The 18235-nt window shown below is 42.7% G+C and overlaps 1 protein-coding gene across 1 annotated transcript in view; it reads left to right on the top strand.

The window, feature by feature from the left end:
* Nucleotides 1-4868: 4868 nt before the first annotated feature.
* The window catches only part of ERMP1 (endoplasmic reticulum metallopeptidase 1), a 50588-nt gene continuing 37221 nt past the window's right edge, over nt 4869-18235 (top strand). Inside the window, 5 exon segments of the mRNA XM_048503196.1 lie at nt 4869-5285; nt 11199-11343; nt 11346-11502; nt 15075-15202; nt 16883-16988. Coding sequence (XP_048359153.1) covers nt 5005-5285; nt 11199-11343; nt 11346-11502; nt 15075-15202; nt 16883-16988 — 817 coding nt within the window. The 5' untranslated portion in view covers nt 4869-5004.

The raw sequence follows: 18235 nt of genomic DNA, 5'->3' as shown, positions 1-18235 counted from the left end.
ATTAGGCTTGCTCCCTGAGTTTATCAAACCTAGATTATTCAGAGGGTGTATTCGTTGCCTATGTAACGGGGGGCTTTCCAGATGCTAGAACTATTACATTCAATTGTCTGTTTTCATGTGGCATACTTTTTGTTTATAACACATATCACACGTGATTTTGTTTGGAAGGTGGGAGAGCTCCGCCGGGAGCAGCCTCTCAGCAGGCGGAAACCGGAAATCCCCCCGTGATTTTGTTTGGAGTCTTCTGCTTTTCCCCCTCAGGTATCCAGCCTACAAGTTCCGTGAAAACTGAGTGTAGTATTGTTCTCCTGTGGCATCCTGAAAGTTTGCATTGTGTTTATATGGGATTGATTTGATTGATCTCTCTTTGTACCAGAGTATTTGAACTAATAGATACTATCTAGCCTTTTGCGTTTGTGTAAATACAAGTAATCCATAATAGTTTCTAGTCCATAAAAATAACTTTTTAATCTATATGCATATGCTGAACCATGTTAAATATTTGTAACACAGCAATGGCGGTTTCTCTTAGAGTCAGTTTGTACTCAGCACAAATGACTAAGCAAATAGCAGTTTTGGATCCTACTTTATTCAATTTCTAGTTACCCTGTTTAAAAATGAACTGTAATAACTAACAACACAGAGGGACTTTAAAAAGCTTACAAAGTCCATAACCAGATCTGGGATAGGACAAGTATACAAGATGTGTGCTGCTGAGATCTTTTCAAATCCATGTTCTCTTCATCTTTTTCTGTGTAAACAGTGCCGCTGAGTTTTCTTACATTCTTTCCAGCTTAACAGATGATTGAGTTTAGTGGCTAATTTACATTACAGTTCAATTGGTACATTAAGCTATTTGTTCCAAAAATGCCTGCTTATGAGCACAGTGACCCATGCAAGCACACTAGGATGTGAAATGCAAAAGAGAGAAAAATGTTGAACATTTAAAAGGCATAATGTAGACCAGTGTCCTCAGGCTTACTTTCAACCTCTGCTAGTGCTCTGTATAAGCTGAAGTTTATGTGCTGTGAAATGGAAGGCAACACCACATCAATAAGAGCAAAATCCAAGACTCAAAGGCTTGTTTGCTGAAGAAACTGCATTTGCTGATAATCTGGTATAATAGTGACTTATTCTTCAGGGCTCAAACAACCTAAGCAGTTCTGTGGCAACAACTCCTGATTGGGGGTAAGGGAGTATGAGAACCTTTGTTACTCTTCATGGTCTTCTATGTAGACCCACATGGCTTCCCACAGCGCAGAGAAAATTAGTCAGATTCTGCAAAGAATCATCTAGAGTGCTTCCCCTCCCTCAACCAAGAGGCAGAAGAAATTCTGACTTAAATGATCACAGGATATAGGAGGGAGCACTACCCTGTGGGCCTTTCCCCACTCTCGTCTTTCCCCTCTATGCCTTGCGCTGCTCTCAGCGCACAGCATCCCAGGCGTGCGCCCGGCCGTCCCCACAACCCTGCGCTCTGCGCGGGGCCATCAAAAAGTGCCGTTAAGAAGAGTGCCTGGGATGCTGCGCGCTGAGGGGCGCAACAGCAGCAGCTTCGGGGCGGCTGCGCTGTCGCCGTCCCTCTCAGTGGGGAGTGCCGAGGGACCCCGCGCTACTCTCCTCGAGTAGCGCGGGGCTTAAGGTAAGTGGGGAAAGGCCCTCTGTTACCTTTTTGTCATTGCATTAAGGGAACACTTGTTCAGCTTCTTAGTGTTTTCAGTCATTGGTCAGAATGGAGCCAAAAGGAGCATTTTTTAAGAAGTGCGCTACTTGTGTGGCCAAGATGATGAAGAATGATGACCACTCAGATTGCCTCCTTTGTTGAGGGAGGGGTATATTCCCTTGGTTTGACAGACTTGCTCCTTGTTTACTCCTAAGACCTTCAGCATGAGCACTTCTCACCTCAAGGCGGCATTATATGAAAAATTCCTTGCCTTGGACATTGGGCCTTTCCCCACTTACCGTAAGCCCCGCGCTACTTGAGGAGAGTAGTGCGGGGTTCCTCCTCCCTCCCCACGGCTAGGCTACAGCGCAGCCGCCTCGGACGCTGTCAGCTGTTGGCGCCTCCTTAGCCGCATGCATCCCAGGCGCTCTTCGGAACGGCGCCTTTTGACGCACTCAAGCATTGGTGAGCTGGTCGTGGGGACGCCTTATGCTGAGAGCAGCGCGCGGCATAAGGGGGATGGAAGGGAGTGGGGAAAGCCCCATTGTCAGCAAAGGACAATAACATATCTAAGACCACAGTGCCAGTGGGAGCAGCATTGAGGGACCCTGCGGGGCAGCCCAGGAGCGCAACTTCTGTTCCATCGTGCGGGAAAAGGACCGTGAAGAGATCTCATCCTATCAAGAGGCACCAGTTAGACAGTCTTGCAAATTCATCATCATTTATTAAACTTTTATGACCAAAAGTCTTAAGCAGTCTCCTCCTTTCCATTTTTCTTTTTCTGCTCCCCTTAAAAAACTTTATCCTCTCGTTCTTTTATCTTTTATTTTTGCTCTCTGCCTCCCCTCCCCTCTGTAACGTTGATTGTCTGCTTGCCTCCCCCACAATTGCTGGCTCTCTGCTCACTTACCCTAGAGTCTACACTAACAAAACTCTGCTTACCTGGGACCCCACTATTGGCATAGTGATTGCCTGCCAACTTCCCCCCAGCCTCAGTAGGGTCCTTGGTTCCCCCCCAGCACCATCTTTGGCATAGTGCTCATCTTTGCAACCAGACGTGGAATCTCTCCCAGTGTTCACTCCCAGAAGATGCTTTGTGTAATTGGGAGGGATTTAAACCCAGCTTCGTGGGGGAGGATGAGTGTAGGACTGGGTGGGCTACTGCCAAGCCAGGCAAGTGGCTGCAGCTGGGGCAGCTGGGAGGGTGCCTTGCCATCGCTGCCCAACCAAGCCCTGCTTGTTTTTGGGGGGAAGGCTGAGTACTGGGTGGGCTGGTGCCGGGCCCGGTGGGAGGGTGCCTTGCCGCTGCTGCCTTGCCAGGCCCTGCATGGTTTTTTGAGGGAGAGGGTGGGTGGGGTATTGAGTGGGCTGGTGCTGGGCCATGCGGGAGGGTGCCTTGCCACTGCTGCCCCGCTGGGCTCTGCTTGTTCTTTTGTGGGCAGAAGTGGGCGGCTGACTAGAACACCGGGTCTTCATGGAATGCATGGTGATTGGTTGGAAGTGAGTTGTCACCACACATTCTCTTCTGAGTGAATTATGTATTAGGATGATATTAATAAATCTGTTCATTTTCTAATGGTGGGTGTTGGTAATGAAGGTTTGCCCTGTGTTTGGTTGTTGCAGCTTTTAAGGTGATTCCAGAACAGATAATGCTGAAATACAATGTTTCTTTCAGTGCAGCAATGATTCCTGAGTAGAGTTAGTCTTCTGTAGGGTGAAGTCAGTCACAGAGCCTTACCAAGGTATAGTACACATTTAAGGCCTTGTCGCCAACTAGATGTAATAAAAGGGCAACTTGAAAGACTGCTTGTTTAGTGTCTGCTCCACAGACTGTCAGGTACAGGCAGACTTCTTTCTAGAGAGCCCCTAGAGTTGCTCTTAGAGCAATAGTACCAATATACCACAGAAGTGCCTCCCTATTGCAGGAAATAAACATTGGGTTTTAAGGTGTCACTAGACTTCTGCTTTATTTTGCCATGACAGACTACTGTAATCTTATTGTAATAAGTGGCCTCAAATACAGGGTATGGGATTTAAATAAAACAATTAATATGGGAACGTAATGCAGAACTGTTTCAGTCTAAACCAGCGATGGCGAACCTTTTCGAGACCGAGTGCCCAAATGGCAACCCAAGACCCACTTATTTATCGCAAAGTGCCAACACGGCAATTTAACCTGAATATTGAGGTTTTAGTTTAGAAAAAACTCTGAGGCGTGCGTTACTCAGGAGTAAACTTGGTGGTAGTCAGTGGCTTTGCTTTGAAGCAACTGTGCAATTCTTCCAACGGGTGAATCATGACCCTAGGAGGGTTTACTCATTGCCAGCAACCGAGCTTACTCCCAGGTAAAGGATCGCACTTTAGTTCTTTGCATGAAAATCAGCGGGGTTTAACAGCGCTTAACAGGGTTACCTACCCTGCTTCCCCAAAACTAGGTCTTAGGTTTCATGCTAATAATCGAGCCCGGCAGCCCAGATGTGTTGTGGGGGGGCGACTCTGTTTGCTCGTGCCCACAGAGAGGACTCTGAGTGCCACCTCTGGCACCCGTGCCATAGGTTCGCCACCACTGGTCTAAACTCATTGACTGTAAAGGACTGCACTGTAAAATCAATAAAGATTGCCAGAAGGCAGTTTCATCTGCCCTGACTGAAAACACTGTGTGCAATGAACAGAAAATGGAGGGTTGTTGAATTATGAGAAATGAAAAACACTCTACGTGTACTCAGAAGCCCATTTTTAAAGGATTGCTACCTCCTGGTTGGGAAATTCCTGAGAGTTGGGGGCAGGGGTGCAGCTTGGGGAGCTCATGATTTGGTGAGGAAGCTCATCAGGGTCCAATATCACAAAGCCCACCCTCCAAAATAACCGTTTTCTCCGGGAGAATTGAGCTCTGTCATTTAGAGATCAATTGTGATGCTGCGAGATCCCCCCCCCCCCTTCTATGTTGTGGCATCCCACATTTCAGAACTCCATTCTGGTGATTCCAGGCAAGACCATGGCATAAAAATCGTAATGGCAGTTCCGTCCTAAAGATGATTTGTGGCAGTCATGAAGAAAACGAGATTGAAAAAAACTAGGAGAGGCTTTCCCCCTCTTCTTTATAGGATCGCCGTAATCCTGGTGACTGGCGGGAGGAGGAGCGAGTGCCATCATACTTTCTCCCCATGTGACCTTAAGAGAGCGAGCGCCTCCTTTTAACTCGAGGGCGAAGTCAAGGTGGGCCGGTCCCAGTCGAACACTTCTGGCCCTCCGTCGCCACCGTCGGCGTCGCTCTCCTGCAGTGCTCAGTCCGTCCTGGAGCGTCCGCGCGTGGGTTAGGTGGAACCGGAGTTCGGGGCTTTATGGAGCAGAGCCCGGCTGCGGTTGGGGCCGTTAGACGTCTCCGTAGCCAGGCCCCGCAGCAGCAGCATCACCACCACCATCAGGGTCCGGAAAACAACGAAGACGGGCGGCATGGAAAGAAGTCTGCCGGAGGCGGCTGTCCGAGGCTACTGTCCGAAGCGGGCGCCTCGCTTCCGCTGCTGCTATACTTGCTCGGGTTGCGCGTGCTCGTGCACGTCTCCTTCCAGCGGCTGGTGCAGGCGCCGCGAGACCCGAAAGAATTCGACGCCCTTCGCGCCAGGTACTCTCGGCTACTGGACCTGCGCTTGTTCTCCCTTCTTCTTTCTTGTTGCAGTTTGCTCTCTTGGTGCTTCACCCTTCCTGCTGAATGTCTGGGAAGGACGGTGGTGGTTGACAGAGAAATAAATCCTCCCCCCTCTACCTGTCTAGAACCGCAGGCAAAAGATGGCTGAGTGTGTGGTGGCGTTAAAGAGAAACGGGCTGTGTGACCAGATCCTCTAAACGAAATCCATGTAATACCTCATCACTTTTAGATAAAGTCGAAAGGTGACACAGGGTGTTGGGTTGGGCTTAATTAGACGAATTTTGCTTCTTGGAGTGAGTGCCAGTAATGGCATTCAATGGCCAGAGACTGTGCACCTGTGCAAATGATCTCTTCTGCCTGTCAGTGGCATCTTGGTCATCTTGTCCTTGGCCTGATCTACACTTGTAACAGAATGAGGTGATAGATTCTTTAATTGTGGAAAAGCCCATGCCGTTTACAGGGCAGTCCTCTGCAGAGTTAACTGAATCCTATTAAACTTAACCTGGAGTAACTCAGCATAGAGTTGTACAGCTAGTTTCCAGGTGTGAGAATATTACTTTTCATTGCACCCCAGTATTAAAAAAATACTCCCTGCAAAGAAGTTAATACAGGGAATAAACTGGATTAGATCTTTTCTGACTAATATGAGATATATGCATGTATGCATATTAGCAACTGACCACCTGCACTGTGTCCATGATACCTGTCAGAACTTTTCCATCTCATTTTGCTGCTGGTGTAGGCCATACCCAATTAACTATTTCCCACAACACTGAAGTTGTGGATTCTCTTAATCTACATCTTTCCGATCTCCATTAGACCATAAGATATTTTCCTTTCAGCCTGCTGTGTTAATCTTTATGCTGTCTTCAGAATTCTACAGAACAGAGATTGGCACTAGATTTTATTACAATATATATATAATGAGCCAGAGACAGTATCTAGTTTACAGAAGGGAAAAGAACCTGTGTGGCTCTAGTGCGAACTAGATTTTCTTACCCCAACACCTGGCTGTCTTCAGTGTGTTGCTCCTATGGATTGGCAGATGTAATCCTAGGAATTGTATTTTTTACATTCCAGAGTTAATGCATAGCTTATTTAAGAAGGATAATAGTTCTTCAGTTCAGGTTTATTACGGCCATTAGGCCAGCAAAAAAGAGCAGAGAAGAACAAGAAAAAGGAGGAACAACAAACAAAAGAACAATCGAATTTGCACTGAAATCCACGAAACAGAAATCCACACAAAAAATATCATCAGCTTGTAGCATTCTTACGGTCACCCTCATGTGGTCTGGCTCTTGGTCCCAACATGGTTCTTCTCTTACTATATGCCAGCATACAAAATTTAGCTACCTGCTGAGATATAAGAGAAACTCGGTCTTCCAGCAAAATTCTGACAGGATGTGAGTCAGAATTAACTCTAGTTAAATTTCTGTACTGGATAAACAATGGATGAATTAACGCCTCCCTTCCCCTTTATGGAGTTCACAATGCAATAAAATATGTAATACAGAGTCCACTTCCCCTGAGTTACAAACACATAGTCTCCTATGTCGTGGGATTTTTTGAAATCTGCCCATTAGATTGGCTGATGGAAAGTCACCAAAAGCGGGCCCTTTGAAAAGCCCAGCGGCATTTCGTAGATGTTATATTGGACAGGTAAGGGCAGTTTCGAGATACCTGTCCAAGATTTTAATGGTTTATATAATGCCGGTAACAAGGAGAAATCTGTTTGCATTTCAATATCATTGAGCTGTTGATAGACCAAGGCTGTTGCTCTGCAATGATCCAGTTCCAATAATTGTACAGGATCCAAACCACACTGTGTAAGTTTAAGTGTTATTTTTTCTAGCCAGCTTGGATATGGTGTTGCTGCCAGAAGCAAGCAAGCAATGAAACCCATGGGATGGGAGAGGACTTTAAGCCAGTATTTGATAATAAGCCTCCAAAAGGTTGTCTCAACTTTAGCCAACCCCTGCTTCTTGTCTTAAAACTACATTAGCTGTACATTTAGGAGTGTTAAAAGAGCTCTGAGGGAATGTGGATAGGACTCTCTCTAATAGAGTGAAATCGAAATTATTGCCAATGGGGCTCCATAGCTGAGTTGTGCCAGGGATTTAGCTTCAAATAATCTAATTGCCTGGAATAAATCCACCTTGTGATCAAAAATATCTTAGGATTGCCTGTGAGCTCCTTTGTGCTGTGTGTGTATGGCTGTTTGTATATATGGGCTGAGGGTTTTCCGTTGTACTGGAAAACCACACCTAGGAGTATTTGAAACACTTTATTTGTTCAATCTGATGACCTAACAACTGCCATTTCAGTTTCTTAAATTTGGCATTAAAATGCACTATCTCTTGGTCTTTGTGTAGTTGATGCTTAGCTGTTCCTCTGTGCATATCTGAGCAAATATCTTCAGCTCTTTTTAGCCCCACTCTTGTCAATGATAATACAACAGCATCATCGGCATACATGAGAATGGCTATACTCTTATCACGTAAGGATAGGGTGCATGGGTATCTTTCTTATGAAACCTGTTATTAATGTGTTAACATAAAAGTTAAACAAATGGGGTGCTAGAAGGCACCCTTGCTCTTACACTTTCTGAGTAGAGATGGGCGCCAAGTTAGATGACTAACATGTGTGAGAACCTTACCTGTATGGTCACGTGTTCTCATGTAACTTGACAATTAAGTGGAGAAGCATGCCTATCGATATTAGTTTCTGCTAACTTTGACCAAAGTTTTACTCACGAGTTACATTGTCAAATGCAGCTTTAAGATCAACGTAAAGCTGCGTGATAGTGATCCTTTTGACAAGCACATATTTCTACCAGGTAGTTTAGTATCAGGCAGTGATCCATAGTTGAACGGCGGCCTTTACGAAGCTAGCCTGTTCATCCTCCAATAGTTTTTTCTCTATTCAGCCATTCAAGTAGTTTTATACACAGATATTTAGTATATAGTTTGTTTGCAACACTAAGTAAGCTAATTGGTCTGTAATAGGCTGGATTTGAGGATAAGCCTTTTTAAAAATAGGGACTATAATTGCAGCACTCCAATCAGATGGAACACAGAAGTGATTGCTATTGATATGAGTAAAAGCTCAGCCAAAACTGGGGCCCACCATTCTACATTAGTTTTCAGTAATTCTGGTGGTATAAAGTCGCTCTGGGCCTTGCCATCTTGCAATTGCAAGATCATGATTTTAATTTCATCCGTGGTCACTGGAGGCCATAGTGGGATATCAGACAAGACAGAGTGATGCCAATGTTAGAGCTCCTGCTGATCTTTGTAGAGGTCAGAGAAATAACCTCCCAGACTTCTGCTGGGATTGTGTTTGCCATGGTAAAGTTGTAAAAATTGTTATTCTATGCTATTAGTCTCCAAAAGTTCTGGAATCATTGGTTTTGGCCTAATTAAGGCTTGCCATTTGGCATGACTGTCCAACTTTTCTTATGTTTTATTAGGGATTTGTATGATCTTTTCCCTTCAAGTACTTGAGATTGTGGGATCACACCAGCTTGAAAGCTGTGGAATAATTTTATAAGATTTTCCTTAGCTAATACACAATCATGGTCAAACCACTGTTTATGGAATGTTCCTGAATGAGAGATAGCTCTGCTGTTCTTTTGAAAGGAGGGTTTGAGGGTTTGTACAAGTTCCTCGTGCCCTTTTAGTATTGGCCCTTTATTAACCTGTTTTAAAAGTTCAGCTTTTTGTCCAACCTACCTATGTCTGAGTTGAACCAGCTAATGAACTGTTGTTCAATATTAGTATTCCATTTTATTGGGAATCTGTTTGACTCTACTGAGAGTGCCAAGTGTGAGGCTCTAAGAGATCTCAAGCGTACCAATTGTCAATCCAGCACAAGGGGAAAGTTGGTCACTTTCTACCTGTGGAACTACTGTAAAATGTCTGGTTCTAGTTATGATTTCCTGAGAACCCAACAGGTAATCATCAATAGTTGATGCTTTAGTACCAGACCAGAAAGTGTATTGCCCTGGGTAACTCTCATTGACTCCCATTCAGAATAACTAAATTAAAATTTAATTGCTGTTTGGTACAAAACACATTCCCCAAGATAATTAATTGCTATATCAAGATTGTTTCTCTGATTATAAATATATGGTGTGTCATTGTCCTCCAAGCATACCCCAAATCTAGCTAACAACTGTTCATCATTCTGTCCCATTTTGCATTAAAGTCTCCACCAATAATTAGATGAGCTGTAGGGTAGTTCAGTGATAGATGGCATAACATTTCCTCTACCTTGGTCCCACTTTGACTTAACCTGGTCCTTGGTTTGAGAAGGAGGAAGATAAATATCAACACACAGAAAACAAACTGACTTCGACTATAATAACACCACCAAAGCCCATGGGCATGGGCTATAAATTCTTTAAACATGCAGATTTAAGTTGGTTGAGATGAATATTCCCAGTCCCCCTGATGGTCTACCCCCTCTTATACTTGGAGTTGCCTCCAATACTACAGAACAAAAATTAGGGATATCAAAATTGTCAACCATCCATGTCTCTTGTAAAAGCAGGATATCAAATTGATTTAAGAAATTAATAAAATTGACATCCGTGGCTTTAGTGGCCGATAATAGTTCTCATGTAGTATCCATTTGCCAAAATGCTGTGTCGTCACTTTTCCAGCTTCCAGTTTTATGTTACCTGCAAACATTTTAATAATTGTTTTGCTTGCCATTGGTCTCCACTTGTACTTAGCCATTTTTCTCTCTCCTGGCTGTGACTGTACCAGCATGTGGGCTGACCTACTTTATTGAATTAATGAGCTCTGGCCCACAAATGTGTCCATTAAGCTAAAATAAAATAAAATCTCCTGCTTATTTTTCCTGCAACAGACTCCCATGGCTGCTTCTCTGGAACAATCTTTCTGTGTCAATATGCTTACTGCTGTGTCATATCAGATTGACCTTAGGGTGTGGGTGCAAGGAAAATGCCAACCACACTTATTGGGTGTGTTTGCAACACAGGGAAAATGTGGCTTTATTTTGTGCAGTGGTATCATTTGTAGGTATAAGCATTTGAATCTGGCAGAAGAGTCTGACTGAATAAATATTTCAAAAGCCTAGTCCCGTGTTAAATTTCTGAGGCTAAGAAGTGAAAGCCATAATACTTTCCAAGGTTTATGTGAATAAATTCTATTCTGATGGGCTGTTGTTTTTAATCTTCCAATTTCGTGCAGTAATTCTTGGAAGTTTTGTTATTTTCCTTGCTCTATTGTTTCAGGTTGTCTGTACCTGGAACTACGTAAAATTAATTAAAACTTCCTCCCTCCCTCTCAAATAGAGAAACCACTAGTTCAGTGAATGTATTTCTCACTAGAGAACATAGATTGTTATTAAAATGTTTATCTAGACTTACATTACCACATGTATGGATGTAAGGCCAGTTTGGGGGCATTGTTGCATCACTGTCTACTATGAAGTAAATCAGTAATACTGTTGTCAGAATAAATGAAATAACTTCGTATATGCTGTTCAGAATGTGTTAAAGGAATTGGAGTAGATTTCCCATGTATGAGAAATGATAAGTGAAGTGTGTGTAGGCAAAAACAATTTTTCCTGGACTTCTGGATGCCATTCTTGTACATTTGAAAAAAATTAAAATTCAATCCTATAACCCACTTTCTATACTGTTGTCTATTACAGTGATCTTTTTTCTTGCTCCTTGCAGTTCAGTGGAATGTTTACTGGCCCTTTGCCCTATAACCTTAAAACAATATGGACTGTTGTTAGAATTATGTCATTGAACTCATTGATTTAATTCTATTCTTGGTTTCTCTGGGATATTTCACCAACATTTACACGTGTGTTTTAAAATAATTATACTTCTAATATTTTATATTGTTTCTATAGGGCATATCTAGAAAATATTACCGCATTTGGCCCCAGGGTCGTTGGAAGCCCAGAAAATGAAATCCTTACTGTCAGCTACCTCTTACAACAAATAAAAGCAATTGAAATTGAAAGCAGTAATGTCCACAAGATCTCTGTAGATGTACACAAAGGCCAACAGGCACCTTCAGTATTGACTTTCTTGGAGGCTTCACCAGTTACTATGATAATATTACAAATGTGGTGGTTAAACTGGAACCTAGAAGTGGAGCTGAGCATGCAGTACTGTCCAATTGCCACTTTGACTCTGTGCCAAATACTCCAGGTAAGTATGTAACAGAAATCTTGTGTCCATTGGGAAACATCACTGTGCATTTGCACCTCCCGCTTTAGGACAGGGTCCTCAACTTTTTTGACCCTGTAGTCACCTTTGAAATTCTAATACAGGATGATGAATGGAACTGCAAATTATTGTTGTGGGAGGCAGAACCTCTTACAAAATGGAGGCAGAGCCAGCCACGATATGTCAAAGAGTAAGGTCATGCATAACTCTATTAGTAACTCTTTAATTACCTTTAGTCACGCAGTGAAGATCCTTGTGCCACAGTGGTAGCTGTCAGAGCAGCTTTAAACTACACATCAGATCTTCAGTGGCCAATCAGAAGCCCAACAGATTTTCTTGTAATTCCTCCTCACTGATTTACGGAGAATTGCTTCGATTGCTGGGTGCCGCCTTCTCTCTGCACTCAGAAATGCGCTTTGGAAGCCTTCGGGTTTCACCAATGTCGGAAGTTTTGAGGGCTACCTGCGAAACACTGTTGCACATGTGCAAATGGCGCTATGCGTAATACCTGCGAGTATGTCAAGCTTTCGGTATTTGCCCGGCCGTTGTCAAGGCTACGGACGGATTTCACTGCTAACACTGAGGTTCCACTGTATATAGTTTTTGGGAAAGGTAGCTGAGAGAGCCATTGCGGATCAGCTGCAGGAATTTCTGGAGAACATCTTGCTTTGGACCCCTTCCAGTCTGGCTTCCGTCCTGTTCATGGGATGGAGACCATGCTGGTTGCCATCAGGGACGAGTTCTGGTTGCTACTGGACCAAGGGGTTAGTGTTGCTGGTCTTGTTAGATCTCACTCCAGCTTTTGACTTCATCAATCATGATCTTTTGCCCTGCGCTTCACTTCCCTACAATGCTAAGATTCAAGATAGAGCTTTGAACTGGCTAACCTTGTTTTTCCAGGACTGGAGGCAGCTGGTGTAACTTGGGGAGGGGATGACTTCTGACTGGCCTGTAATTTCCTGGGTCCTTCCTAGTTCCTTTCTTAAAGATTAGTGTTACATTGGCCATCTTCCAGTCTTCAGGGATGGAGACAGATTTCAGGGATAAGTTGCATATTAAAGTGAGAAAATCAACAATTTCATGCTTGAGCTCTTTAAGAACTCTTGGGTGAATACAATCTGGGCCAGGGGATTTGGTAGCATTTAGTTTATCAATGGCTGCCAGAACTTCTTCCTTGTCTACCATTATCTTCACTGGTTCCTTGGATTCACCTCCTAAGAAGCTTGGTTCAGGTACAGGAATTTTCCTCACCTCCTCTTGGGTAAAGACAGATGCAAATAATTCATTCAGCTTCTCTGCAATCTCCCTGTCATCCTTTAGCACACCCTTTGTTCCTTTGTCATCTAACGGGCCTACTGCTTCCCTAGCTGACTTCCTACTTTTGATGCACTTGAAGAACTGTTTGTTGCTGGTCTTGATATTCGCAGCTATGCGTTCCTCATAATCCTTTTGCCCTCCGCTTACACGGCCTAATTTGCTTCTCTTTTGCCACCATTTGTGTTCCTTCATCCATTATTCTTCATCAGTCAAGCTAGACTTCCGTTTTCTAAAAGACATCTTCTTTTTTCTGATAGTTTCCTCAACCTCCCTTGTTAATTATGGTGTCTTTCTTTTGGACTGGGTGCTGCCTTTCCTAACCTGCAGAACACAATCCAGCTGAACTTTATTACTGTGTCTTAAAATAACCTCCAAGCATCTTGGACAGTTTTGACTCTCTTGATTTTCCCTTTCAGCTTCCATGTGCACTATCCCCTTCATCTTTGAGAAATTTCAACTTTCTGAAGGTGAATGTAACCTACATTAGTAGTTGTCGCACTTGCTTTCGTGCATGCAGAGATACTGAATCTGACAGCATTGGCTGGTCACTTTGTTCCCCTATCGGCTCAACAAGCTTACTGACTTCCTGTACCAGGTCCTGGGTCCCACATAGAATTAGATCTAGGATCACCTCTGCCCTGGGTTGGTTCCACAACCATCTGCTCTAAGCCACAGTCATTTAGCAAATCCAGGAATGCTCTGTCCTTACTATGACCTGAACCTGTATTTTTCCAGTTTATGTGGGGATAGTTGAAATCACCCATTACCACTTCCATATTTTTGCTTTTGTTCGGCCTCTCTAATTTCTTTTTCCATCCTCAGAATCTTCCTGTGCACTTTTGGTCGGGGGGGACGCATAATATATTCCACTAATATTAGACTATTATCCTTCACACCTGGTATTGAAGTATCCACAGTGCTTCTGGGTAGGGGAATCAGCTCCCTTGTGCATTGTCTATTTTATGTGACACTATGATCTCTTTGACATAGAGGGCAACACCACCCCCGATACACCCTGTCCTATCCTTCCTGTAGAGCCTGTAACCTGGGATAACAGCATCCCACTGGTTTTCTCATTCCACCATGAGAAGTGTTTGGGAAACACTTATATGTTTCTAAAATAGCATGTGATTTGACATGGAGTTTATTGTTGGAGAAACAGAAACCTAAAACCCTTCAGACATGTGAAACTAGTTTTACTATTTTACTTCTTCTGGTGCTGATCATTACATGAAAGTTAATCCCATGAATTTTGGTGGAACTCGCTTGAAGCAATTCATTACTCGACAACAAGTTTTCTTGAAAGTGAAAAGTTGCATTATAGTACTCATACATCTTGTTTCTGTTGAATTTCCTTATTAATACATTTTGACAACAGCTGCCTTTTAAAGTAAAACACCCAACATATCTTAGTGAAAGATTAATAGAATATTGTTTGAATAAATTGAAGTATTTTCAGGACTGAAGGTATCTCTTTTTATTTTTACATATTCTAGAAAATTGTTTGACAATATACAAAAAAGTTTCTAATACATTGTTGAGACTGTTTTTCTTGTATATGTGTTAACTTTCATGAAGATTAATTTTCAGCAGCTGTTTCAAAGTCCTGCCTACAAGCATTTTTGAGATTTATTGTGATTTATCATACTATTTTGCTTACAGTATGTTAACCCTTAGGCCAGTCTTACAGTGGTGTAGTGGTTAAGAGCAAGTGGATTCCAATCTGGATAACCGGATTTGATTCCCCACTCCTCCACCTTGAAGTGGGATGGAAGCCATCCTGGTGAACCAGATGTGTTTCCGTACTCCTACGTTCCTAGTGGGTGACCTTGGGTTAGTCACAGTTCTTTGGAACTCTCTCAGCCCCACCTACCTCACAAGATGTCTGTTGTGGGGAAAGGAAGGGAAAGGAGCTTGTAAGCCACCTTGAGTCTCCTTACAGGAGAGAAAGGCAGGGTATAAAACCAAACTCTCTGTGTTTTGATATGCAAACCAAAACAAAGAAGCATAGGACCTGATTATATTTCAAGTGGTTTCATATATGCAGATTTGGCTAGAGGAGAGAAAATTCTTCCTTGGAGTTATGTTAGAATTTTTCATGTAATTATCTAGGCTTGCAAGAAATTTTTATCATAAATATTTATCATCTGGCTGATTGAATTTAAAAGCTGATATAGGTAGAGAATTGCATTTAAAGGGATAAAAATGTATTGCACTGAATCTCTTATTATTATAAGGTGCCAGTGATGACGCTGTCAGCTGTTCTGTGATGCTAGAGATACTGCACACACTTTCAAAATCTCCTGAACCTTTGCAGCATGCTATTATATTCCTGTTCAATGGTGCAGAAGAAAGCATCTTGCAGGTAAGTCTGCATTATAGTTAAAATATAGATACAGTCAAACACTTGCACAAGGATACCACATTCTTCTTGAGTCCTAAGGGCCTAGAAATGCCCAATGTAATTTTTTTTATTTCTTCTTTGAGCTGAAGAGTGCCTACTTATTAATCATTTCTGAAGATGTCACTCTTCAGAAGTAAAAGCCTGAAGGTTCCTTAGATACCACAACTGGTTTGATTCCAATTCTGGTTTGATTCCAATTCTGGTTTGATTCCAATTCTGTTTAGAAGAACAAGTTTAAGTCTGTGTCACAGAAGCTTTCCCTGCTCAAAGTGGGTAATCTGGTGAGCAGGTCTGTTTGAGTGAGGTAGCTCTAGTTCAGGACCTATGTTTCTCTCAGCCTGAAGCACTCCATCAGCCTCTGTCAGCATGGCCAATTGGCCATGCTGGTAGGGGCTGATGGGAATTGTAGTTCCTGAACATCTGGAGAGCCGCAGGTTCCCTACCCCTGCTCTAGTTAAACTCCAATTGTATGCAAATCTGTTCATGATATAGACATTAGATAAATCCTGAGGTGGAACTTTGGCAGGTGGATTCGGCAGGCAAGTAGTAAATTCCATTCTTGTATGTGGTCGTGTGCAATCAGAATCACACATTTTAACACCCCCTTTGTTACCATCTTGTATAACAGTGGTGGCGAACTTATGGCACAGGTGCCAGAGGTGGCACTCAGAGCCCTCTCTGTGGGCATGCACAGAGGCCCCCCCCCCCCCCGCTTCTAGGCTGGCCTGGGCCGCTGGGCTCGATTATTAGCATTAAACCTAAGACCTAGTTTTGGGGAAGCAGTGTAGGTAACACTGTTAAGCGCTGTTAAACCCCACTGATTTTCCTGCAAAGAACTAAAGCGCGATCCTTTACCTGGGAGTAAGCTCGGTTGCTGGCAATTGGGCTTGCTTCTGAGTAAACCCTCCTAAGGTCGTGATTTACCCGTTGGAAGAGTTGCACGGTTGCTTCAAAACAAAGCCACCGACTACCACCAAGCTTACTCCCGAGTAACGCACGCCTCAGAGCCAACCGTTTTTTCTAAATGAAAACCTCAGTATTCAGGTTAAATTGCCGTGTTGGCACTTTGGGATCAATAAGTGGGTTTGGGGTTGCAATTTGGGCACTCAGTCTTGAAAAGTCTTTGCTATCACTGTTGCATAAAATGTGTAGCAAGTTGTATTCCTTAATAAATATAACAAAACAACATGCAGTATCAGTATATATTTATGATTTCAGTAAGTATTCACAACAAAATTTATAAAGCCCTTTAGTATAATGTTGCCCTTTATTCGTACTGTCGATGTGTTTTAAATTTTGTGGAGTATGCTAATATTCTGCTAATGCCTTTTATTAGTGTTCATCTACTAGGGGGCTTCAGGAGGGACCAGCATGAACTGTACCATTTCAGACTTTACGTGGGGCAGGGGTCATAATGGGATGCTGTGCTCCAAGCAATATTATGATACACAGACATGTCATGTAGGTGTGCTGCTCGATTACAGTTCAGCTTTTGTGTATGTGTATGCTGCCCTGCAATCATCTTTCTTGTCTGGCAGTGCATTCTACTACTGCGATTGGCAGCATCTTGTCAAAGCCAAATATTTTATGTATTGAGATAATAGCTGTCATGTTTGATGCCTGTTATCTTTGCTTCTAAAGGCTAGTCATGGCTTCATTACACAGCACCATTGGGCTAAATCAGTTAGAGCATTTATTAATCTGGAGGCTGCTGGAGTAGGAGGGAAAGAGCTTGTATTTCAAACAGGTAAGAAGCTTAGCACCTCTTCTGTAATCCTGTTGGGGTTTTTTCTCTTTTGAAAAAATTAAAAATGCTCACCACTTAAATACAAAATAATGTTTAAGGAAGAATAACTTTTGATACCTGATCTCTCATTCATTGTCCTGTAACTTTAATATTTTGCTGTACTGCTGAATTTTTGTTATGGCCAAAGTAAAAGCATATGAAAAGGGGAAATTACTTTTCATATGTTTCCCAGTTAAACCAGTTAGATCATCTTTGCTGTTGCCAGACAGGTATTTATAGGTTATAATATTTATGTTCTGCTTTTCTCCCCAAAGGATCCAAGGCAGCATATTAAAAACTGCCAGAATGAATCAATAATGACATTAAATGCTCATTAGCAGTAAAATGTGGTGATAGAAGGTGCTGTCAAGTTGCTGCTGACTTAACAGCGATTCCATAGGGTTTTTAAGGCAAGAGATGTTCAGAGGCAGTTTGCCATTGCTTGCCATTGTATGGCAACCCTGGACTTCCTTGATGGCCTCCCATCCAAGTACTAATCAGGGCTGATCCTGCTTAGCCTTTGAAATGTGATGCGATTGTGCTAAGCTGGACCACTACAGGACCAATATTAAAATAACTCTCCACAAATCTATCTCTAGCCTGCACCATAAAACTCAGAAGAAAGAACCCTTGTAAGTATTAACGCTGCAGCAATCTCTGAAATTACATCTCCTTCTGAAAATCAGAAGAGAGAGAGAGTTTTCCTCATTTGCTTCGGTTGTTCCATAGTTGAGGAAATCTGAACATTCTGAAAGGGAAGAACAAGGCGCTATAAGTTGATGGGAAGAACTCAGCTAGTTAAAGTGGCCTTGTTTCTTTAAAGTAGTCTAAAAATTGTTTTTACAGTTGCATTAAACAGAGATTTCTTTTGCTTTCTCTTAAGATTTGGCAGGATAATAGGCAAAAGGGAACAGTTTATAATCTTTGTGGTGTTTTGTAAAATCTGATTGTGGCAGCTTTCTTAGTTTCTTTCTCCCACTCCCCTGCTCTTAAGAATTAAGGTACTAATGTATTATCTGTTCCTCAGTTCACACACGGTTGGTTCTGTGCATGTGAGCAGTGTCTATCTGTCTTTCACCATACACTCGTAAGCACAAGTATAATGTACAAAGCAGAAAAGCAAGGATTTTGTCAGCAGTGATTTCCATGATTACCTTACCATGTTTTCATGCATCCTTAACAATGGCACTGTTTGTGCTTGCCCCTGT

Source organism: Sphaerodactylus townsendi, linkage group LG07 (assembly GCF_021028975.2).
Source record: "Sphaerodactylus townsendi isolate TG3544 linkage group LG07, MPM_Stown_v2.3, whole genome shotgun sequence".
Lineage (NCBI taxonomy): Eukaryota > Metazoa > Chordata > Lepidosauria > Squamata > Sphaerodactylidae > Sphaerodactylus > Sphaerodactylus townsendi.
This window is presented reverse-complemented; position numbering and strand designations above follow the sequence as displayed.